The sequence below is a fragment of the Corvus moneduloides genome, chromosome 2 (genome assembly GCF_009650955.1).
Source record: "Corvus moneduloides isolate bCorMon1 chromosome 2, bCorMon1.pri, whole genome shotgun sequence".
In the NCBI taxonomy this organism is placed as follows: domain Eukaryota; kingdom Metazoa; phylum Chordata; class Aves; order Passeriformes; family Corvidae; genus Corvus; species Corvus moneduloides.
The window spans coordinates 32,191,017-32,216,524 of NC_045477.1; the positions used below are offsets into that span (position 1 = coordinate 32,191,017).

The following is a 25,508-nucleotide window of genomic DNA, read 5'->3' on the forward strand; positions in this document are numbered from 1 at the left end:
GTATGAATGAAAACAAGAAAGTAAGAATAAATTTAAGTGTGGCCACATTTTGTATATTTGCAAGACAGAAATGCCTCACTGCCCTCCATGTTCCTGAAGAGAAGGCATCATGATTTGGTGATGCTTTTTGGCTTAGCTAACATCCCTTATTTAGGCTGTTGCAGAGTGAGACCCTGGCTACATACACAGAGCTGTAAAGCCGAGCCTCTTAGTGGGTAGCCCCAGAACCTCTGGAGATCAAGCTCACCAAAGGCTACATGTTGGGGAGGAATCCTTTCCCCTGAAATGAGGCAGCTTTAGCATACGGATTTCAGCTTCTCCAAACCACTAAGATTCAGTCCTGTGGATCACACCCTCTGAACTGTTGCTGGTCACTGGGGTCAAGCTTAGGACCTTCAAAGCACTGGAGCTTTAGCTGAGACTACACCCACTCATTTCCCTGAGGCTCAGGAGCAAAGAGGCTTCCTAGCCAGAAGCATTAAAGCAAATGTCACAGAACAGGCACTAATGGATGGGTGACTCCCTCAATGTAGTCACAGACGGGAGTATTTGATCTGGAGCTCCTCACTTGCTTCCCCCCTCCCTGATACCCTTTGGACTGCACTGAAGCAGGCATGTCTCAGATTTCTTTCACTTAATTTCTTAGTTTTTAGGAACTGCCTAAAGGCCGAAGCCCTGCCAACTTTGTAAGGCTCTGGTGGCATCTGCAGCATTTGTGGCCAGTCCATAGATCTTCCTTCAGTTACTGCTTTCATACACAAAACCTCTTCTCGTAACAGGTATCCAGCTGCTGCCCTTCCCTGTCAAAGCAGATGCACTTTAGTGGCTGTGTATTTCTTGGGCATTAAGGATACAACCTGGCTGTTCCAAAGAGAAATGAAATTTTCTATAGCCTTCAAATGATGTGAAAGAGGAGCTAGGGAGCTGGAACTCAGCCTGATGAGGACAATCACTGAAAAGGTCTTGGGTACCAACCTCTCAGCCCTGCTAATAGATGCTTTGGGCCAGTCCATTATACTGTGAAGGTCAGCCCTTCATTATTGTTCTGGCAATAGGATAAAAAATCAGTTTCTACTCCATTTCATTTCCAGGCATGCAGATAAAAGGAACATTTCTGGTTTAGCATAGCCTCTACGAAGTCAAAGAAGTAGTAAATGAAAAGCATGTAGCAAGAAAAATCCCCAATCCCAAATGCAAAAGAAAACTAAACACGCACACACAAAAATCCCAACTCCACACAGTCTAAGCTTCTGATTTAGAAAAGCAACCAGGGAGAAGGCTGGGAAACTTGTCAGAGTCAGAGAAGTCCTTGCTAACACAGGCAGAGACAGGATGTTGACACCTTCTGGAATACAACTGATTGGATCAAACCCACTGAAACTCCAGTGAACCCAAGTGACAAATATTCTTAGTGACAAAGCTCCAATTTAGGAGTCTCTCTTTCATCTTGTTTTCTTGTCATTACTCTTTTATTGCATTTCCTGGCTAAGGTTCTGAGTTGTACTACCTCCTATCTGAGCTTGACAGACTTTCACGTGTCAAAGCTCTCTATGAAAGCTCAGACTGAAAAAAGTTACAAAACCTAACTTCCCTGGGTGGGTGATGCTGGGGGACATACGGATCTTCATTAAGCCTGTTAAATCCCCCAAACTCAAAAGGAAGGCTTTTCACTGTGGAGAATTATTTTTCCATCCTAGTCGTTCCAGTGATCTGTATTCTGTTGCTGTTCCCACTCTGCTTTCTTGGTAAATTCCCACCCATTTTCCTTCCCCCCTTCTCCTGCTGTTACCCTGCTTCTCCTGCCTGTACCTCCCCTGTCTCCAGCTATAACAGCTCATGCAGAAGCTTGCATGGCTCACATTGTGATTAATGGCTCCCGGTTCTGATGACTGATTGCCTACGCCAGTTTTAATCACGCCAGCTTCATTTGCTATTGAATCATCTGGAAATGGCACTTGTGGCTCACTGTGTAACAACATGCAACAAGACAGGGAGCAGCATAAGAATTCTCCACTGGTTGGCTTACCTATGTCTGAAATCTTTATTTCTGACAGAAGACAGGAAAGCAGGGAATAGAAGAAAGAATGAGGTGTTAGCAGCTCAGTTCGATGCATTATTAGCAGATTGAAAACTTGACAGTAACTGTATCATACAATGCAATAATAAATAAAGACTTAGCTGGAATGACACTGATGTATTTTATATTACTTGGCAGTGAGCTCACTTATGTACTGCTGCATATCACAAAGGAAGTGCGATCTCACCTGCTTGGAGTTATTCACTCACACAAGAGATAGGACCATCAGACTTTATCACTCAGCGCAGCACGGAGCTAAATAGATGTAGATGCAGATATCTTTACAGTTTTTTTCACCCTCAGTCAAAGCAACACCTTGTGATTTACAAAGGTGACTTAAGAGTTGCACAGTTATGGGTGGCAGTTCATTGCTGTAACCTCGTGAACTCCAGCCCAAAGGACTGAAATTATGCTGAGCTGGACATTTTTCACAGGTCTAAGTTACACACCCAGCTGCAGCTCTCTGCAACCCACAATGCATTTGCTTTCCAGAACACTACACTCCAAAGCCACCCCTGCAAACAAACCTCGAAGCCAAATAGTGAGGGTGTTAATCTCAAAGGAGATGCTGATTTGAGAAGACACAAGCAAACTCCATTTAGTCCAAAAGCAATGGCTTTCCCCCACAGCTTTTAGCCAGCTGACATCTGAACCCACTTACTTTATAGCATACCAGAGTGAAGAAATGTTTATTAGATCCAGTAACCTGAGTGTTTGCACAGATGAAGCAGCAATCGTTGCAGCAGATTTAACTCTGAAGTAAATTTAACTCTGTGGCTCTACACAACAGCCAGCAAGGCTACTCTGTCAAGGCTTCCAATTTTCTCTTCCCCAATGAGGAAATACTTCGCAAAAACTCTGATGGGTCTGGTATTTCCACTGACAATGAAACAGGAATTGAGTTTTCAAAATTGTACTTCTGGGAATGAGATATTAATTCTACTCCATTGCAATGGGATTTGGGCTCACCTAGGCTCTTCTGGAAATCTCACCTTTGGTCATTAAAATAACTTTCTGGTACTGGAAGGATATTACACTCTAACGAGGACCAGGTCTGAAGGTTTATCCCAGCTTCCCACCTTACAAACACGAGCGATATTATGTTCTCATGTATCGTGAAACTGAGTAGCAAACATGAGGCTCTTGCTGCGTTACTTAAAAGGTGCCCCAGCCCTCTGAGGTGCACATACCAAGGCAGCTATTCTGTAAGTGCCGGCCTTCTGGTGGCTGGCTGGATTTTTTGTCCCATACACCATGATCTACAATGACGGTTCTGAGTGCCAAAGAAGACCTTTGGCAAGGTCTAATGACTACGGCATGTTTGTGCATGAGGGACTAAGGCGATCTTGCACAAATTTGGCTGCAGTCCTTGCAGAAATGCAGTATTATGTTTGTCCTCAGCAGCAGGGAATATTAAATCTGAGGAGGGAGGGTCTTACTTTCGGGAAGATTCTCACTTTCAGGCCAGATCTTGAGAGGTAAATGGCAATATTGAACCTTTCATACCAGGTTATCCTCACACTGACTTCTCAGGACCTGAGTTCAGGCCTGTCAAGCACAGAAGACTCATTCAGGAATACTCCCTTAACTCTATCTGACTTTCCTGGAGTGAGGCTTGTCTGGCCACGCAAAGCCCAGAACCAGGCCCCACTGCTTTGAAGTGGATACTTGTATTTGCTGCAGAAATTTTAGATAGAAAAAATATCCCCAGTGAGGTCAATTTGAAATTTGGTTCAGTCACAATTTATTCCATTTTCTCAGAACCTGGGACAAATCATACTTTTCCTGCTGCTTCATTGTTTTTAATGGATGTTCCTACCCCTTCCTCATTATTTCTACTGGTTTATTTTTTTTCCTTTGCTTTTTGGGGTTAAAAGGAAACTCTCCACTTACTTCCAGATGCTCCATCTGCATGTTCAGCCTGACACTGCTGTTCAGTTGGGAACTGAAAGGGGCTGATACAGTTGTCCCCCAAAAAACAACTAGAAAACCCCAGTCTATGACTGCCTAGAGTGATCATCCTGTCTAAACTATGAGTGATTATCAGTCCTGATTAACCTCTACATATCATCATCAGTGCTGTGTCTTTCCAAGTATTGGTTATCTCAGAGGCTGCTTGTTAATTTTCAGCATTCCCACTGGTTTCTGACTACAGGAAAAGGCAGACATCAGCACAGCTTGATTTAGCAGCACAGAAATGTGTCAATATTTTTGGCATGTGATTCAGTTCTGGAAGAACTTGCTAGGCCTGTGTTTCTCTGGTGTAAATCAAAGTCAGCAGAGTTGCAGAAGAGGCAGATCCAGACAGCTTTTTCTCTGTTTTGCTGTGTTGTTTGCCTTTTTTAAAGAGTTCTGCTCATTTTTCTTTTGGGTACATAGGATTTCTGCAGAACTTAAGAGCATTATTCTAAACGGCCACATTCACACAGAGTACCTCAGCTCCAGTATGTTGGTGACATTGCCAGAGGGGAAGATCCTTCGGATGTAGTTGAAATCTCCAACATAAAGACTTCCATCAGACCCACAGGTTAGGGCAACAGGAGCCAGGAGTTTGTTCCCATCTGCCAGACCATTGCAGCTTGGACAAGAAATGCTACGTCTGCGGCCATTGCCCATAATGCTCCCAATTACAGGCGGCTGCTGGGAAATGAACTGGTTTTCCCCGTTTCCTTTATGCAAGATTCCTAGAGAGAGAAAACAGTATCAAGGAAATTAAAGAGAGACAGGGAAACTGAGACCAAAGGTAGCACAAACTGGCAATGCTGAATGTCAGCTGGGGAATCTGTTAAGTAGCAAGGAGGTTTATTATCTTTCACAGTACTGTTTTCCGATAGTTTCAAATGAGGAGCCTCTTTTCTGAATTTTTTTTAGACCCATTACATATCCTGCAGAAGGAAAATACGTAGGGAGAACAAGACTGTCTTTACCTTTGAATGAAATACACTTCTCAGCACCTCATGAATTTTTACCTGCCCTGTCTGTTCCTTCTTGCCCTGTAATTGGCAGTCTACCAGGCAAAAAAAAAAGAAATTACATAGCTCATGGAAAAGTAAGGGGCAGGAAGACCATGGGATATTCGCTAGAGAAATGTTTCATCTGCAAAGTTTTAGAGGAGCTCTGCCTATTTTCCCTCTAAGTGTAGTGATCTTGGCAGTGATGTGGGCTGAATGAGATGTTTGCTCCCATACCACTGTTATCCAGAGGGACACAATGCTTCCACCTTTGAACATGTTCTGATCAGCTTTTAAGCCTCCCTGCTGCAGTCCTCAGCTGTCTTCAAGGACTCTGGAACTTTCCATTCTCCCTTAGGACCCATGCAGCCTCTTGTTTTGCAAGTACACTTGGCACATTGGAGGATGCCTCTGGGTGGATTTATGCTTAGTGACAGTTCCAATCCGAATAGGCTCCCCTTTGTTATTTTAGGAATATTTTCCTTGTTAATGCCCTTCTTTTACAACACTACAAAGTTAGACAGGCTGACATTCAACTACTTCATGATGGCCAGCTACTTTTACATTTTGTACACTAAATTGATTCTAAATGTAGGTTGCTAGAAATAATTTGTTAGTAAAATACACGAGAGAGAACATGTGTTGGTCAGGTTTTTTTCCTTTCCTTTTCTTGAATTCGTAGTGATAAGGACCAACTTGCAATGCTGTATTATTCCTGTTATGTGTCACAGACAACCTACCACTTTGTATGTTGAGGGCATGGTGTTTGTCCAGGGACCATCCTCCAAGTTTGGAAGCATCGATTTCGTAACCCTGAAGAACAGCTGTCCTCTTCTCCCACAGGATTAAGTCTGGACAGGATTCATACTCATAACCTACTGAAACTGTGAACAAGAGAGAAACAAAAGACTCCTTATGTTAGTAACCCAGAAATACAGTGCCAGCACACACAGAGTCTCAATCGAACAGGGGTAAGAGCATTTCTACAGAAAACTGCTAATTTAATTGAAAATCATCATAATACACAGTCCTAATACTTTTTCTCTTGAAAGTCTATTCTGCATTTAAAAAGGTCAATGCCATTGTAGGTGTTGGGCAAATGTGCTAAAAATTTAAAAGACACTTTTTTAATGACACATTTTAAAACAATGGATATTGAGATTGGGACTTGATCTCTGGGAGTCCCTTCCAACTCAGGATATTCTATGATTTGAGAGTGTAAACTATTGCTGGACTCTCAAACGGGAGAATTTTACTCCTACCTACTTTCTTTGATCAAAGAGTGCATGCCAGGAACTTGATCTTGATCATGACCTTTCTTGGAAGGTAAAGACTTGCAGAATTCATGCATGGGGCAGCGAGCCCCTCAGAGGCAGCAGTCTCAGCCAGGCTGACTTGTGGTCATTGCTAATGTCAAACGTTTGCTTGCTGTGATGTCTAATCAGAACCTTTCAGGAGTAACTCCACTGAACACACTGGAGCTGCTTAAAATTATGTCAGCAGAAGGAAAATCATGTTTTTGACAGAATAATGACTACTTTACCATTTTCTCAGAAGAAGCAGAAGCAGGACCATTTTCATTGGTCTGCTTTTCTTCTAATCTTTACAGCTGAAGCAGAGCAGAACTGCAAGTTCCACACAAATGAAAAGCAATTACATAGATCTTTTTTTTTTTTACTAGATAGAAAGAAAAAAGTCTGATATTACAAGTTTCCCAGCCTCTTTGAAGAGTGCTGAGCACCGAGAGAACTCAGGATACCCCATCAAACATAGCCTTTTGCAGAATCAGATTGTATCAGAGGAAGATGTAAGTAAGTTAGGATATGAAAGGTCAGTATTTTTCACTGTTCTGGAGGTGGGAATCATTGAAGGCACGAATGCTGATGTGCTCAGACCTGCTTGGGTACTCAAGTTGTTTCACGGAGCACTCCAGGACCCACTGCTGATCTAGCATCTTCAAGAGCATGCAAGCAGAGTACTTCAGGATATGCTACCAGGACACGTTTCTCCATGTAGACTCCGAGTTGGGTAAGGCTCAGCAGGCTGTATCACCCAGCCTGCTCAAGGCAGCTGAGCCTGAGTGAGAGAACGAAGGCACCTATTCCTCCTCCTGGAAAACCAGGCATCCTGCAACTCCTCTAAAGAGACTTATCTTCAAGTGAGCTATGAGGCATCAGTGAACCATCCTTCTGTCAAGAGGAGCTGTATTTGCTAATTTGGGATCTCTCCCCTATTTTGCTGATATAATTTCCTGGCAGCCTGAGAAGTCTAGTCTAAACTCAGCTGAAGACCTGTAACTGAATGTCCACTGGGTGTTGACAGATGGGAAGCAATCACTGCAGAACTGCATTACCTCTGCTCACTAAACACCCAGTATGGGATGGCATTCTCAAACAGGAAACGAAGTGGAAACTAAAATTAGACCAATCCTGAAGGTCAGGCACAAGGAGCAGCGGCAATCAGGGCTCAGTCCCAGGGATTCCTTTCAAAGCAGTCTTGACAGTTTTTGGCTATAGGTGAGAGGCAGCCAAACACTTCCAGTCCCAGTTAATTCCTTCTGTATGAATATGATGGGAACAGCTCAGGATGTGCATGCTGGGCCATGAGCCAGAGAACAGGTAAGTATTCGTACTCTGCCTTTGAAAGTGTCCAAGGCCAGGTTGGATGGGGCTCTGGGCAACCTAATCTAATGGATGGCATCCCTGCCCATGACCGGACATTGGAACTAAATGGTCTTTAAGGTCCCTTTCAACACAAACCATTCTGTGACTCATCTGCTGGGGAACGTGTGCTGCGGCGGATCTGCAGGGACCATTTCACGTGTCTGCAGTGAGACCACACTGACCTAGGACAAGGTCTGTCACTGCCACTTAGCTGCTTCTAAAAGGAGACACGAACCCTGAGGTCACTTACCGAAGGCTTCTGAGAGCCCATACACCTTCTGGCTGTAGACATCTGTCTTGTCCCAGATGAAATAGTAGGACAGGTCTGGAGCTGCTGCAAACCACTTTCTGAAGAGGCGTCCCTCGACGGCCACCATGAGGTGGACTTTCATGAGGTTGAAGGGGATGGTGGGGTGGGTCATGCTGATCCGCAGCACTGATTTGTAGCCAGCTGTGCGACTGCTCAGGTAACTCACTTTTATTTTACTGCCGGAAACATTAATCTCCTCTTGTAGAGCCTGTGGAAAAGCAATCCATGAGGTGTTAAATCAGCAGCGAGCAGACAGGAAAAGGCAGTGAAGCTGTAATTTATCAAACACACCTGTATAAAAGCTCTGGCAGACATGTCTAAAAAGGCACCTAGTAGGCATCAAGTATGAAATGATATATGTAACTTATAGGGTTATTTCTGGAAGCCAAGGAATGCCTCCCGCTTTCTCCACCTCTGTTACATGCAAGAACAGAAGAACAAAGTACCACTTTAAGTCAGGGTTTACAAAGGGTCTCACTCCTAAAAGGAGTTCCAGGATGCATGGAGAAAAGAGCCTGGGATCTCAGATAATTACAGCCCATCAATTTAGCTTCCATTTTCTGTCTTTTATCATCACAGGTTTTAGAAGCCTCTAATTTTTGTCTCCTGGCTTCCTTTTCCCAGAAAAATATCATGCCCTGCTTGGCCTTAAGGATGTTTCCTGATCCTGATCATAACACGCAAGTCTCTCCAAGAGATTAGTGAATCCTGCTTCCACCCTCTCTCCTCTGACTTATCCATGTCTCCTTCTTTAAAAGTGCTCCTCTCCTACCTCACTTCTGACCCTCTCTACCTGATCTACCATCTACCTCTAGCCTTTTTTTCTATCTGTGTTCTCAGTCTTATTTTCTGACCTCATGTTTGTTCCTACTTATTCTGGTACTTGCTTAGAATTCCTTTCCTTCTTACTTAAGTGATAAAGCTCTTGGCCTCACCTACAGTCTGCAACTCCTTTCCCTTCCCTTGAATTCTTCCTTCTCTTTCTTTTCCAAACTCCTCTGTATTCTAAGTGAGTTGCTTCTCCAGAGTGTGGGTATTTCTGACTGACTGCGACAGTTATTTCACAGGTACCCATTATGGTACAAAATTTAAGAGAAGACTGAAAAAACATCAGGCAAAGCTTTTTCTGCCCTTGTTCTGCTTTGAGACCAGAGAAGTCGCAATAAAGATGGGATTTTCAGCTAATTTACCTGCTAAAGTATAACCAGATCTTAAAATTTCTTTTTTCTTCCTTTCTTTTTTTTTCTGGAGAAATGCTTGGAAAGTTTCTGGAAAGTGATACAAAGTATATCCCTGACACCATGCTGATCTTTCCACGCAAAACGCTGATAAAAATATCTTCAGAGAAAAAAATTGTCACTTTCAAGAAAACTTCACTCGTAGGAAAGCACCCAACTTGGACACTTTGAGCACAAATCAGCAACCTCTGGCGAAGATTGAAAAATGAAGGTAGAAGCTTATCAGTGAGCTGGAAAGCTTGGTCTGCTAATGGGATGTGTTAAAAGGTCACAGATGGCACAGTTCACTCCTGTGCCACTTCTGAAGTTCTTCAGTGTGCTGGACCCTAAATGAGCGTGGAAAATACTTCCCTAGCAATAATCATCTTTCTGAATATTAAGGGCGGGGAAGCTTGAAGGCAGGTGGGTCAAGAGATCCACCCATCAGGAAGGGATCACATCTATCACAGTGGGATTCTTGGGGTGTCCTGTGCAGGGCCCCGAGTTGGACTCAGTGATCCTTGTGGGTCCCTTGCCACTCAGGAGATTCTAGGATTTTATGATCCCTGTGCATTCCAAGTTATGTCACTCCTATACCCAGCTCCTTCTATGTGGGAGCAGCAAACTTCCCTGACATAGTGAGCTGCTCAACTCTTCCAGGTTTTCTGCTTAGTGTTATCAAAAATGACAAATCTTTAATCTGCCCCCCAAAAACACTTCTTGTGAGATGTTATCCAAGGCCCAACACTTTTTCAAGTGATAACTAAAAGGCTCTGAGTGTTGCAGCACCTGAAAACGGACACATCCAGCAGTTAAAGCCCCATTCCACTGTGCTCATAGATATTTACCTTCTCTAATGTAGTCTTCTTAATTTACATAGCTCAGTTCTTAGGAGGCTGAAATATGACAGAACTGGGAAAACCCAGAATTTAAAAAATATATTTTATGAGATCAGCAACAAGCTGGACGGGGACTAGGCTCAACCAGAGAGAGCTGAGCCAAACTGCAGTAAAGGTGGTCCCTTGTATCAAATCTGTCTTTGTATGTAACCCCATTAGGATAAATGCAGGCAAAAATAATTGTCATGGAGATACTATTTGGAAAGTCTGTCACAGATCCCTGTCAAAAGTAATTATTTCTCTCTCTCATGATCTATTGCTGCTGTCTACCATTCCAAAGAAAAGGTCAGCCAAATGCTGCCAAGGCACTGAGCAGCACAAGGGGCTGTGTTTAAAGATGTCTGCTTGAAGAGAGGGTTCAAATAGTAACTCAGATGATTCAAAATATATTTGTAGTTTGTAAGTGGAGAAAAACCAGCAACAAAACACAGCACTGATAGCGGGGTGTATAAATCAGTAGGGTATCAGTGGGACAAAAGGGGGAAGACAAGCTTTAAAATAATCTAAATGTGCTAAAAGTAACAAGAGCTGAATTGTGCCCTTATTTTTATTTGATAATTACTGTTTGGCCCAGACACATTTATATACTGTGACTGCAGACCTTGTGAAAGACCTTTAGAGTTTATCCCAGACTAACCAATATTATGGGCTCTTTTTAAGAGGTCCAGCCATGAGGCTGGGCAGGCAGAAGAGCTTACTGGGGATTTACACAGTGTAGCAATTTTCACTGCCATGTTCCCTTGGCTCTGTGGTGTTGATCTGTTCTTGTCCTAGTAGCAATTTTTCTACTTTTTGCATGAGACAAGGTAGGAAATCTTGTTTCTGTGTGCTGGGTTACACATGTCTCTTACAGCTACTCTTCACTCTGCCAGCAGACAGGCAAGGAACAGTCAATGTCTTTTTCTTGTAAGATGCTCAGAGGGAATTTTAAGAAGGAAAACCATTTAGAGTCTGATTCAGGGGCCTTAACATAGACATCTAGTGCTTTTGAGATGTTCTGTGGTATTCAAAACTTCTGCAAAGGCATGACAACTCTGACATGGACCTTTCTGACATCTGAAGCTGACCTTTCTGAAGCTGGAGGCCTGAAGGGATACTACAGGGCATTCTGAATGGCCCCAAATCTGTCTACAGGCACCTGAATCAAATACTAAAAATGCACTACTGGGTTTTTTGAACGCATCCAGGTAGAGAGCACTGCATTTATTTGTTCGAGCTCATGAGGTTCTTATCTACCCACTTGTCAAAATCTCTCTCCCAGCCCTGCTATCTGCTTGTCACCTCCTCCCAGCTATGTGCTCACACCTTTTATATTTAACATTTCCCTACTGAGAACTGTGTATTACAAAATGCAGCTGCAGGAAGTGACAGCTAGGTTATTTTTTTATTGTATGTACATCCAGTATAGAAATGAAAAGTAGTCCATTTCTGAACTGAAGTACAGTCAGGACTCTGCCACAAATCAGATTCTCTTGTAAACTCCTGCACCACAAACTCTGTTAACCTTCAGCTATCAATATTTGAGGTGGAATATTGATTTACAGGTTTTAGCTCAAACATATGGCACACAGGAAAAGAACTGTCTTCATTGTGTATGGGATTCATCTTAACTTAGAAACCTAAGTTGGGTGTATCCTCTGAACTGCTCTTTTAGGTCTTCCTACAGCTAACAGCAGATACAGACAGACTCTTATAGAAGGTTGGTGTTGCCTTGTAAACTCAAGAGTGGGATTCAATTCCTGTTTAAGGGATCTGAATCCAGATGTCAACTTACAAATGTGCTCACGTGAGGTAGGCACATAAACATCAATTTTAGTCAGTGAAATCTAACTGATACCGTCGGTGAGAACCAGAAAGCTTCAGGGGGGTCACCGTAAGTGATGTGTAGGCTCCACTGATGGTACTGATTAGATTTCAGTCAGCTTTAATGGGAGCTTGGACACTTGGCACACATCCAGACAACTGCATGTGAACCTCTTATTTAGGCGTCATAATCTCAAAACGAATCCTTCTTAGGTACTAGATTCTGTAACTACAGGTGTCTAGTGTGATTTGGGATGTCCAAGTGATCTGCTGTTCACAAGGATTCAGAAGATATAATGCAGGACACTGATAGGGGGATCATTCTGGATTGGCAGTTGGAGGCTAAGCAGGATATCATCAGGACATTTCAAATGGCACTATCTATCTGTGATTAGGGTGGTAAAACGCTGACACAGGTTGCCCAGAGAAATGGCAGATGCCTCATCCCTGGAAACATTCAAAGTCAGGCTGGATAGGGTTCTGAGCAGCCTGGTCTAGTGAAAGGTGTTTGTGATACCAAATAATGACTGAGGTTATGATCATAGCTGTGCTATTTGCACAGATATTCAGATATTTGCTTCTTTCACAGGCAGCGCTGCCCATCACCTTTCATGGTGTTTGTTGGTTTAGTAAAAAGATGTGGAAACCAAGATTCTGAACCAAGCATTTAAAACATGATGGACTTTACAAGATATGGGACTTAATTAGTAATTATGCCGGGACACATGGTGACTGTAATTGGAAATTAGTGTGAGAAAGGATCATAAGACTTGGTCCAGAGGGAAAGGTAAAGAGACCACTAGCTTTATTTGTTGTAGGGTTTAGCACCTGGTTTATTAAAATTAGAAGGTATAAAGTTACTTCTTTCCTCATTAATGGTACCCCAACCTCAGTGGAGTCATGCCGGAAGCACACAATTTGTCTCTATACTTGTTATTATTTCCACCTTGGCAGATTATTGTCACTAAAAGCAATACTCAGGACATGATGAATGCTGGCATCTAAAATCCAGAGAACAGCATGTCCGGGACAGCAAAGGTTGAATGCTGTTACATCCCTCTGTTTCAACAGAATGAGTATTTTTAAGAAAAATTGATAATTTGGTTCTTTGGATTATTCAGTTTAAAACAGAACTTTCCATTTGACAAAATACTCTGAAGCCACAGCAGATTGTTAAACTTCTTTATCTGACTCACACTTCCTCAAAAAAAAGGGTAATGGGGATAAGAAACTAAAGGTAATCCTCTTGCTCTCCTCATCTATTCCAAATGTCATGAAATGCAATAAAACTGAGGTGTTCTGCAGGCTGGCCCCTTCTCAGCCATCTGCTGGCTGACTGCATGTCTCAGCAGCTGTGTAGAGAAAGTTCACTCCATCACTCCACCACCAAGGTTTGTAGCGCCCAGTGGGTGGAATTTTCTCCTGAACAGAAGACAGGCGTTAGAGCAGAGGAAGTGCACCAGCCTGGTGCTGGGCATGTTGAATGCCAAAGGGCTGACCAAGGGCTTGTGAGTAACACAAGGGTCCCAGCTCATGTGCTGTCAGTCACAAGTGCTTTGCCTCCATCCCTCAGGGATAACGGAAAAGAAATCTGGTAAAGTGAGTGCCTGGGAGTGAGTGCTCCCGGCAAATATCTGAAAAATGGTGTAAGAAATGGGGAATGCTTCTTGTTAGGAAAGCAGGGGAACAGTTGCACTTGTGCTGCTCAAAGCTGTCAAAAGAAGCACAGAAAGGAGATGGGGGTGATCAGGCACTGGCAGAGGTTGCCCAGAGAAATTGTGGATGTCCCAATCCCAATTCAATGTCAGGTTGGATGGGGCTCTGATCAACCCGGTCTAATGGAAGGTGTCCCTGCCTATGGCAGGGGGGGTTGGAACTGAACTTTAAGGTCCTTTCCAACTCAAACCATTATATGATTCTGTGAGTTATTGTCCCTCAGCTATGATGGTTCATACCTGGATCTCAGGAACAATAGGACCTTTCTCTGAGCAGGAAGTTGCAAAAGCTGTCAGAGGAGATGGGGAGACCACAGGGTTGGGCCGGGCGAAGTTACTGAGGTCACAGCTTGGGATCTCATTCTCTTCGTGCCTCATGACTATGGTTTCCATCACAAAGAAGCGATCCCACGGCAACCACAGCGTGTGCTCCTGGGTGATGAAGGGAGCCCGCTCAAAGTGCAGGATAATGGAGATTCCACCAATGGTAACAAGATCAAAGCTGTTTTAAGAGATGGAATACAAAATTAGTGCACACACTACCCCATCTGTTGGTAACAACTCCCTAGCAAGGACCTCAGAAAAATAACTGCAAGAAATATCATCAGTCTCATTTTATGAACCTAAAATCTGCAGCCCAAATAGGCTTTACCTGAGTAACAGCAAGTGTTGGAGGCAGGAGTCCAAGCTCAGCTTCTTTGCATGTCCTCATGTATATTGAAATTGCACACATCCCTTTTTTGAAACATGTTTATCTTTGTTGGTGCTTTTCTAGCACCAACATATTTTGGCCATACATACTAAATTTCCTTTTTTTAAAAAAGTATTTATTATACAAACAAACACACAGATTGGATCAATTCACACGATGAAATAAACTACTTGGAAAGCGGTTTCTCTGACACATCCCCATATGAATTGTCTTGGCATCTCTGCTAACCTGACTAACGCCTAATGCAACCCAGGGAACATGGAGAGCCCAGTCAGGGACTGAGCTTAGTCTAGTAGAAATACATACAGTGCAGGCTGTCTGCGTGCCACAGCACACAAGCACATCATCTTTTTTGACTCTTAAGCATTTAGAGCAGGGCAGATGAATCACTGCCTGTGGTCTCTGACTTCACCCTAAGCTACCTCCAGCCAAGTGGCTTTTCTGCATGTGTTAGTGTTGGATAACAGACAGCCTTCCAGAGCTGTGTGAAAAAATGTTACCTTGATAAGGAAAATATTCCTCCTCTGGATGTAAAGATGTTGGGATAAGGTTCTGGTGTTTTTCTTACTTTTGTATTTAAACTTCACGTCTTGTCACAGATGGAGATTTTATCAAGTACCATGGGATATATCTACTATGTATAGACCCAAAAAACAGGTGTTAAGTAAGAAAGGAAGGGATTTCAACAGAAATTGAAGACTTTTTGCTCCTTTGTGTTTTTCTCACTATCTCTTTGGTTGCAATGCCAAGCATGTGCTTCAGGCACAGAAAGTTTTCTCATCCCTGCTTCTCACTTTCATGCTTGGTGCTGCTGTATGACACTCTTACTCAGAGTTTATGCACATGATCAGGCTCACTGGCTTCAGCAGAGCTGCTCATGTGCTTAAAGAGCTGTGAGTTTAAGTGCTTCTCTGCAAGAGAACTGGGATCTGAAATGCTCTTGATTGCCTGAAGCCAAACCTGATGCACCTTGTAAATACATGGTAAGAAAGAAGGTGAAAAAAGGTATTTAAAAGTATTTTTTAAAATTAATTGTGAGGCTTTCAGATTGGGTGGAAAAATCACAGAGGAGCAACAATGGGTATGAACTATTCCTAAAAAAAGTCTTTGTCAAGCAATTTTTTGGGGGAACCTTTTTTATTTCATGGCTGATGTACTGAAGTGCCATTTAGCAAATATAATTATGAAAAGGTGGTTATTCGTTAAAGAATGTTGAATTGAGCCCATGGCAGGAAGCAGAAAGCACTTCAAAAAGCCAAAGCCATGTTTATTCTACCACTTGAGTTGGGGCATCATGTTCCCAGACCTATGGAGCTTGGCCTGCAGCAGCCTGAGGAGTAACTTGCTGGTCCCTGCCAGCAAAGCTGCACAACGTTTGTACTCTGATGTGAATGTTTTTAACAGTCAATTAGCATTTGGCAAGTCCTTCAGCTGGGAGGGAGAGGCTTGCTCTGCATGGATCTGGGCACTGAATGGGCCACCAGGAGGAAAGAAATAAACATTACAAATGATGCTCAACAAGTTTTTAGGCAAGTTGGAAGAGGTTTTATTTGCAAACCTCCATCTCATCCCTTTGGCTTCACTGAGCCTGGATCAGGGATGGGAATCTGCTGGGGGTAAACATCCTGGCCTCTCCTGCATCCCCAAAACAGGATGCAGAAGGGAAAGCACCATCTCCACATCAGGCTCCAGCAGCTGTGAAAACAGAACCATGCAGTATTTTTTAGCAAGCGGTGTTGCTCATGAGCTGGCTTTCCCAGAGGCCCAGGGTGCAGCTTTCAAGTTACCTTGATGAACTGAACCAAAGGTAAACCCAAAATCAAACAGAAAAACCCAAACTGAAAACACCTTCCTCCCAGTTTCCCTCAGTGAAATTAAATTTAACAAAAGGAAAACTGTCTTGGGATTGAAGGAATGAGATAATTTTATTTCTGGTTTTGCTGCTGATCTCTGATGTATTTTTTATTACTCTGTAAAAATCATACTTGCTATATAGTCATACTGTTGTTTTTCTTTAAAGGCTCTGGAGAGACAAGCCAAAGGATGAAATTATCTATTCATCCAAAGCAGGCTCAAAAAATAAAAACCCCACAGGAAAGTGTAACCCTTTCTCATCTCTTTTCTCTGGAAGTTCAAGTATTTGGTATTTCTGAGAAAACCATGCCAAAGCTGCTGACTGTGATGTGGAAAAAGTCTGGAGACTTTCTTGCTGTTTTATTAACACTGTTCCTACAACCCAGGGATACTGAGGGCTTGCAGTCTCTCTAAGCTACCACATTAATCAAATTTAAAACTTTATTTAAAAATGTGGTTTATAATCCAGTACTGATACTTTGAACTGTCTGTTAACTTTGCTTTACAGAGAAATGCATACAACAGAGTAGTTTGAGAGCTGTCATTTTATATTCATGCCTTGTTATATAAACAAAGTCTCTGTTGCAGTAATTAGGCTAAGAACACATCAGTCTAAGTAATGCGTCTTAAAGAGGACCTCGGTTTCACTATTTCAGGCTGTATTTCAGCAATGTAATAGGAGAGACCTGGAATAAAGTGCACCCCCTTTACAGGGGTGAAAAATTTAGTTCACTGTAATTCTAAAACTGAAATTTTACTTACTCATTTGGAAACTTGATCATGCCAAAAAGAAAACCCCAAACCCCCAAACCTGGAGCAACAAAATCAGCTTAGGAGCCAATGTAGCTAAACTGATGCAATTTTATCTTGAAATTCCCTTACTTTAAAACCCCAGTTATTTCAGTGCTATCAGTAAACTGATTTGTTAAATCAATTTAAGGCAACTCAGTGCACATTTTGAAGAGTAGATATTCCTATGGTGAATATGCCAAATAATAAACCCGCTGAGTTTTATGCAGTTATCTCATGACCCCTGGAACAAGGTAACTGCTTGCATGTGTGCTCCCATTTATTCTCCAAACCAGAATGACACTGAAGATGGGAGAGATGACCCTGTGTGACTGTGCACTGCTCTGGACTGGGAATGCATGCAACCTGCTCCTGTAGGTCAGAATGCGCTTCTTGCCTAAGAGCATCAATTTCTATAAACAGAGTTGACTCAATCACATGAAAACTGTACTGTACAAAAGCTGATGAGATGTCATGCTCTATTAAAGAAAATTACTCAAACCCATAAAAAGGTAATAGAAACAGGAATAGCATGAATCCTTTACACAATTTTGAAACTGCTCTACAAATAGTATTAAATAAATACTGTAACAATCAGTAAGGAAGGAAAGTAAATGTTAACTCCTTCCACAGGCTTGGTTTGCTGGCCTGGGACGGTCAAGAGATGCATGTAATGGCACCCTCTAAATCAGCAGTGAGGCTAGGATTAGGAATTAGGGATGTCTGACAACATTTGCTGCCCTGACAAATTTTAGCTTGAATGGTCTTAAATAGTTCAAGATAATTTACAGACCACTGAGGAAGTCACTGGACTCAAGGACAGATTTCATGGGACTTTGAGCAACCTGGTCTAGTGGGAGGTATCCCTGCTCACGGAACTAGAAGATCTTTAAGGTCACTTCCAACCCAAACCATTCCGTGGTTCTATGGATTTTGGTGTTGTGTAACTTGTCCATTTATGGACAAGTAGTTTTTGTCCATAGAGGACTTACAGAGTACACAGATGCACTGATGGGCCTATTGCCTGTTCATTTGAGAAAATACTTGCATGTATCCCTTAGCCAAGTTGGAAGGTATAGTCATTATTCTGGAGGCTTACTACTGCAACTGGACAATTTGTTTGATGTTGTTTGTGCATCAGACTTCTGTAGAAGCAGATTGACTTGAGAGGAAGGTGAAGAAAGTGAAATCAGAAGAACTGATACCACACAGTCTGGGGTTACACTGACCCCCACCAGCTGCTGACAGAAATCACAGCTTTAGGATGAATCCCACTCGGACACAGATTCCTTGCTCTGAGACAGCTGATCTCTGTCATTTTTATCACTTGGAGTTGGTATCTGCTGGGGGCTGAGTCAGCAAACTACAGCCCTCAGCTCCTTGAAACTAATTTAGCTTCTGGAGGCTGGCAGCCACTCCAAGGAACCAGGAGTCCAATGAAGCCTGGTGGAGCATACTGATGCCCTGGGTGCATTGCTTTCTGCCCTGTGTTCCCTGCTCAGCTGGACCTTGGGAAGGACATAGCATGGAAGGAGCACCCCTAGTTTGAACTGCCAGTAGAAGTAGATTTATAGCAGGGGGGGTCTGCCTTTCACCACCCAAGAACTAGGAGGAAATAGCTGCTTGAACATTACAAAGGTTTGGAGCTTGGATAGCAGCAGTCACCTCCATGCTCTGTCCCCTTAGCTTATGTGTTTGCTGGCTAGAGGTCCAGTTCACACTAAAGCCCCTCTGTGCTAGGTACAGCACAACTGCAAAGCAAAGAGATGGTTTCTTTCCTCAAAGTACTTGTAATCTAAATGAAAGATTACACACAGTAGTTGGGTGTTGTATATATACAAGGAAACAGACAGAAAAAAAGGTTATGACAGGCACTGTCGTCCAGGAATCTTTTAGTCATATTTATGTGTTCTACTGGACACAGATTTTGTGCTAGTCCATACACAGCAAGCTGATCATGAGAGTGTGGTTTGGATCCCACTTTCCCACAAAGTAGGTTCAATAAGGTTGACAGAGATACTCTTAAGTACAAATGTTCAATTTTTTTCCTTTTTGCAGTAATGTCTAAGCTACTGGCAATAAGAAGACACCAGCTCCAGCGGGGTCCTTTTCCTGGAATGCCTCTTTATCATCTCTCATTTTATTGTCATGTCATTGAAGAGTTGGAGCATCCTTGGAAACCCTCCCAGTCCCCATAAGTGTTACAGTAGGTGCAAACACCCTTGAGTGTGAACAGGACAGCATCAAGCACACGTTGCTAGCACATGTTCCTCTTTTTCATTACAATTCTATATGTTTCTCTGGCCAACTCAAATGAAAGTTGTGGATTGGAGAGGTGATAAAATGCGTAAATCCTCTCCCAAGTGCTAGTGGTTAGCAGTCAATACATAGAGCATATGCAGCTGGAACCCCTTATGTTGCGTTTTTGTTCTTAAAAGAAAGGGAGACAATTAGCACTGACAAACAAAAGATAAGATGAAAGACATTCCCAATTTGCAATGCTTTTGTTTTGGTTGAGCATGATTGCTCAGATTTTGCCTCTAACACAACAGTAATCTTAATGACTTCTTCCTAATCGTTTCAACATGAACTAGCAAGAATAGAGCTGTTGGGAGCAGAAGACATCTTTTTTTTTAATACACATGGGCAATGCATTGCCAAATTGCTGGCTAAAGATTCTAGGTGATATTACAAAGTTAATAAATAATAAGAATAGAATAGAATAGAATAGAATAGGATAGAATAGGATAGAATAGAATAGGATAGAATAGAAAAGGCTATTCATCTGTTAGGGAAGTAAAAGGATCATCAAGTCCAGCTGCCTTACCAGTTCAGGGCTGATCAAATCAAACCACGTTATTAAGGGCATTGTTCAAATGCCTCTTAAACACTGACAGGTTTGGGGCATCAAACCTCTCCAGGAATGCTGAGGTTACATTTGGTGCGGGAAGCTTGGTGTGCATGTGCAATGTGAGCTGCAGGTTGAGCTCTGGAGGGGGGCGGGAGGCCAAGCCAAATCCTGAGGCAAGAGGCAGGGAACTGCTGAGTGACCACATGGAGACATGACAGGAGCCGATAACTCCAGGCCTTCCCATGCGTAGACTGTCAGGGGGTAAAAGCCCAGGGTTTCCTTTGTCCAGGGCCCCTTCTTGGAGGCACCAGCTCGGGCTGTTATTTTGTTATTTAGTTATTGCACCAAGATTAAATAGTTTTAGGGATCTGGACATCTGGGACTCTGCTATGGGAAACCTGGGTTTGAGTGGGTAAGGATCCCTGGTGTGACTGTGTGAGTGTGGGGTGTAGCTGCGACGGGGCCTTGGTCCCAGCTCAGGTGGTGCGAGTGTGACCGCTAGCGTGGCTTCTGGATGGTTGGACAGGAAAGGTTCCTTAACTGGAAGGCTGTTGCAGTGTTTAAGCACCCTCTCAGTTAAGAAATGTTTCTTCATGTCCAGTCTAAACCTCCCCTGGTGCAGTTTTGAACCATTCCCACGAGTCCTGTCAGTGGATACCAGGGAGATGAACTCAGCACTTCTCTCTCCACACCCCCTCCTCAGGAAGCTGTATGAAGAAATGAGGTCACCCCTCAAGTCTCCTTTTCTCCAAACTGGAGAAACTCAGAGTCCTCAGACGCCCCTCACAGGATATTCCTTCCAGTCCTGTCACCACTTTCTTTCCCTCCTCTGGACACATTAAGGGACCTGAAGATCTTTCATAAATTGTGGGGCCCAGAACTGCACACGGTGTTCTGGGTGAGGCTGCACCAACACTGGATACAGCAGGACAACCACCTTTTTGACTGGCTTGTCGTGCTGTGTTTGACACACCCCAGGATGGGGTTTGCCCTCTTGGCTGCCAAGACACACTGCTCTAACAGCTTCTGTTCAGCTGCTGCTGGCCAACAGCCCCAGATCCCTGTCTGCAGGGCTGTTCTCCAGCCACTCCTCTACCAGTTTATACTTGTGCCTGGTATTACTCTGCTCCAGGTGCAGAAAATCCAGCATTTTGACTTTTTAGATTTCATCTCATTCATCATAGCCCAATGCTCCGATCTATCTAGATCCCTCTTGTCCCTTAGGAGAGTCAACAGCACCTCCCAGTTTGGTACCATCAGCAAACTTGCTAATGGTGCATTCAACTCCTGCATCCAGGCTGCTGATAAATACAGTGAACAAGACTGGCCCTGGAATTGAACAGTGAGGAACAGCACTGGTGACTGGTCACCAGCCAGATGTAGCCCCGTAACAACCAACAATAATGCATCAACATCTTCAAAAAGGCATCAGTAATAAACACGCTCCTGGAAGGAGTTTCTCTTTAGTGGTCATGGCAATAATGCTGTTACTGCTTCTTGAACACTGTAAATCCCATACAGACATCCTACCTGCCATCTTGTCTACTGATTGTGTATCCAAACAGAGGATTGTTGACAAAGCTGATGTTCACTCCAACTAGAGGGGTCCCATCTGCTGTCATCACCTGGCCTCGAATCACACATGCATGTCTGCAAAGAAGAAGAAAAATGGTAAGAAATAGTAAGTCTGTTTGACAAATGCAGTTTTTTCCTCTGTTCATGTGGCTGGGAATTCCTATGCATTAGAAAGCCAATACCTTTATATCCTGTAAAGCTGGAGCCATGCCATGTGTTTTGATGGTGGGATGCTGCCCTTGAAGGCTTTCTCAGGTGTTGTGTAAAAACTTTTGATACTCAAAGTGAGATTTATGATTACCCTACTACATAAAAGCAACTGCTGCAGCATATACTTCATTAAGTATAAACTTCTGTACAATTCACAACATCACATTGGAATTTTACAGAGTCATAGAATCTCCTGAGTTGGAAGGGACTCACACGGATCATTGAGCCCAGCTCCTGGCCCTGCACGGAACAGCTCCAAAATCACACCATGTTCCTGAGTGTTGTCCAAACACTTCTGCAACTCTGGCAGGCTTGGTGCCGTGACACTCCCTCAGAAGCCTGTTCCAGTGCCCAATCACCCTCTGGGTGAAGAACCTTTTCTTAATAGCCAGTAGTGTCTTAACAGTATCGCCCCAATTAAAAGCAAGGTGCATTTTAAAATCAAAGAGAACAGAAAATTACCATGCAGTGCACGGACACATTTAAGGCACAAAAGCCACAGAAGACCCTGACCAAGGCTTGGCAGCTCATTTCTTTCCCCTTTGGGAAAACCATGACAGATAATTTGCCAGGTTCAGAAAGCTTCCTTGCAATCTGCCTGGGGAGCTGAGCACACTAATAGGATGGGCTTTTTCTTCCCCTCTTTTTCTTCCCAAGTTTGGTAGATTGCACCATTTTATAGGCTACATCTATTTCAACTAGTCTGTGCTCTGTAATATGCTCTTTTATCTAAGGATTTCAAGGATCTTTACAAACACTGATTAATACAGCCAGATCAGTATTTTACAGAGAGAGGAAATAAAACATAGAATGATTTTCAGTTGTCCAAGGTCAGTCAGAAAACCTGCAGTAAAGCCAAAGACAAATTTTCTTGGTTCTTATTCCAAAGTCTGTTTCCAGACTTCTAAGTCATTACTACATTGCTACCTTAGGAGCTTCCCATAAAGACAAAACATCACATGTCTGCAAGAGTGTCTGAACCCAATTTTTGGCTGAAGGTAACTATTTTTCTGAGCAGCAACAGCAAATTGTGGTGTCAGTGTGCTAACGTGACCCAATGAATAATTTTCCTAACTGCTGTCCTGCTGGAGAGCAGAGATTGAAAGCCAATGTTTCTCCAGGTGCAGAACCAGATCTCAGCTAGAGTAAATCATCCCAGCTGCACTTCAACGGAGCAATGCTGCTTTGCTGGTTCACTGAGGCAAAGGATAATTTCTGCAACATTTGTAAAGATGATTTCATAAACACAGATCATTAGGGAAAGAGCCAGTTATCTTCTTACACTCCACCTAAAAATCTGAGATCGTATAATGCAAGGAGATAAAGCATAATTTCTATTTAATAGAGGCTGCACAATTTTTACCTTACCCAGTACAGCAAACAGACCACTTGCCAGAAGTCTTAAACAAAATTCCTGCTGATCTAAATGGAGAGCTCCAATATTATCAAAAATCACCACAGTGATGCCAAAATGTGCCTGCAATCTAAGATGTGACTAGATTCATATATAATTTTGGAATAGGTCACAGGAAAATTAGATACTGGAAATGATTTTTATGTCACTGAGTTTTCTCTGATGTATCATCATGGAGTTCTTAGGAGCCATGTAGGAAAAGACTTGGACTAAGTTTGTAGCTAATAATCCTACAATCCTAGAATGGTTTGGGTTGGAAGGGACATTAAAGATCATCTAGTTCCAATCTGCCTGCCACGGTCAGGGACACCTTCCAGTAGACTGGTTTACTCAGAGCCCCATTCACTCGGCCTTGAACATTTTCAGGGATAGGGCTAATGGGGGGAATAATATCCTTAATACTTGTATTGCTTCTCCTGTTAAGGGCTCTAACTCAGCTTTCCATATACAAAAAATGAAAAATAATAATCCATTACAGAACTATGCACATCACTCTCTAAAACACAGGTAGAGCATAACTTGAAAGGATCATGATGCCATGGAATATGCTTGGAAAAATGTCAATGCTTGGAATAACCCCAACGAAGTCAACACGTCACCATCTGCAGTGCAATTTTTGCGTAAAGTGAATGTGTCTGAGCACATCTCTGAGCCAAGAGCAGAACCTAGGCCTTCTCTTCCCAGATTTTTTAATGATCTGCTCCACTCTGACCCATCTTCTTTTCCATCCTTCAGAGAGACCAGAGAAAGGGTTTGAAACTGCCTTCTCTCAGCTTTTCATAAAATGGGCTGCACGTTTTGTGGAAGACAAGGAATCACTGCAAACTGTTTCATGAATACTAAGACCTGAGTGCGAAGGAATCGGTGTTCTGTGTCGCATATTCAAGTAAACACTGTGACTACAAATGTTTTCAAATAATAGGAACAAGATCATACATTTCTGTGAACCCAAGAAGAACGCTTCCACCTGTTCTTTTTTTTTTTCTTCCAAGAGTTCTAAGCAAGTAAAGGAAAAAATACACGTTGCAGGTGTCTCTCCAGCTGCCCTACACACAACACATGTCCAAGCAGTTTTAAAGTTCTAAGTAACACTGCAAGCACATTGGCCCAGACCCTCAGCTCAGTAAATGGTGGATGCACTTTATACCCACAGGCATCTGCTCTGTTATATATCACTGACAACTATTTCTACAACAAGCACCAGCACAATGTGGGCAAACAAAGAACTTCCTCTCACCTTGGAAGCTGTAGAAATGCAGCTTTTATGCCCCACCTTGGGAAAGAGACTCAGTTCCCATCCTGGCCAATGCTCCCCAGCACTCATCCAACTCTGCTAGCACACCTACGTGCTCATGGACTCGGAGGCTGTCTCTTCTCAGAGAAACAGCTTGTCAGCAAGCCCAGCTGCATCCCCCATCCTCCCGAGGACTATAACCATTGCTTTAGTTCCATGTTATAAGGAAAGATGTTACCGCTAAGGGGACATCATTCCCAAACCACAGCAATAAAAAGAAGCTGGAGCAAGATGCATGGATCTGAATCCCTTTAAAAGAGGTGGGGATGGAAACTGGAGGAAAACTCAAGCCCAGACTGTCCCTGATGAGACTCAAATCTTCTCCTTTCCTGGGTGATAAAATTTGCCCCACTTGAATAAAACAGTTCACACACAGCACACTGGAAGCAGCTGGCTTCTCTAGTGTCAACACGTCCTTTCTGGAGTCAAGATCGAGTGTCTACAAGCCCCCAAGCCCCCCAGGAACCTGGTTAATGCTAATTTAGTCAGCTATTTCCTTCAGTTGACCTTGGTCTAAATGCAATTACCCTACAAAGATGTTAAGTGGTACTGCTAAGATGCTCAGCTCTGCTAGAAGGTCTCCAAATACATTTACATAAAATTATCTCTCATGTTAATAGAAGAGATTTATTCCATCAGTCCAGGCCTGCTAGTTCAGAGTGTTTTCCGCAGCTGAGCAAAATTCGATTTCTCATAGCCTGAACCTCATCTTTCCATTAAATTATTAATAGATTCCACCTATTACCTCTGGTTTTTGGCTTGTTTTCATTTGTTTGTTTTGTTTTGTTTCCTTCACTACTCTTACATAAGTCTGTATGGATTCTTCTTTTACAAGGAAAAGCAGTCTCCATTTCTCCTCTTCTTTAATTAGACTTTTCTTTTTTTCAACTTGTCCATAAAAACTTGCCTGAAAGACCAAATTATTGTCAAAATGCTATCTACAATGCCAGATGGTGCATCAGACGATTTTAATCTGTTGCTTTGTGAAGTCATCCTTTAGTCTCAAGAAAATTAAATTAAATTTTTCTGGTAAGATCTGGGACACAGTGGCACAACAGAGAGGGGTGCACTGATGCCTTTACGTTCCTATTGCTCACAGATAAATAAAGTTTGACAGGCTGTCAGCAAAATTCTAGCAGACAAAACCATCCTTAGAACAGAAGCCAGAAAATTC

At 42.8% G+C, this 25,508-nt stretch overlaps 1 protein-coding gene across 5 annotated transcripts in view; it reads right to left on the reverse strand.

Annotated features, from left to right (window-relative positions):
• Nucleotides 1-25,508, reverse strand: part of TENM4 (teneurin transmembrane protein 4) — a 1,563,960-nt gene that overhangs the window by 64,561 nt on the left and 1,473,891 nt on the right. For 4 of the 5 annotated variants that reach the window (XM_032099028.1, XM_032099031.1, XM_032099030.1 and 1 more), the window contains 6 exons: nucleotides 21,372-21,491; nucleotides 13,876-14,137; nucleotides 7,942-8,209; nucleotides 5,769-5,912; nucleotides 4,512-4,761; nucleotides 2,027-2,047 (listed from right to left, as the gene is read on the reverse strand). In XM_032099028.1, the coding sequence (XP_031954919.1) occupies nucleotides 2,027-2,047; nucleotides 4,512-4,761; nucleotides 5,769-5,912; nucleotides 7,942-8,209; nucleotides 13,876-14,137; nucleotides 21,372-21,491 (1,065 nt within the window). The remainder of the gene's footprint in view (nucleotides 1-2,026; nucleotides 2,048-4,511; nucleotides 4,762-5,768; nucleotides 5,913-7,941; nucleotides 8,210-13,875; nucleotides 14,138-21,371; nucleotides 21,492-25,508) is intronic. The other variant, XM_032099033.1, reaches the window with a different exon arrangement.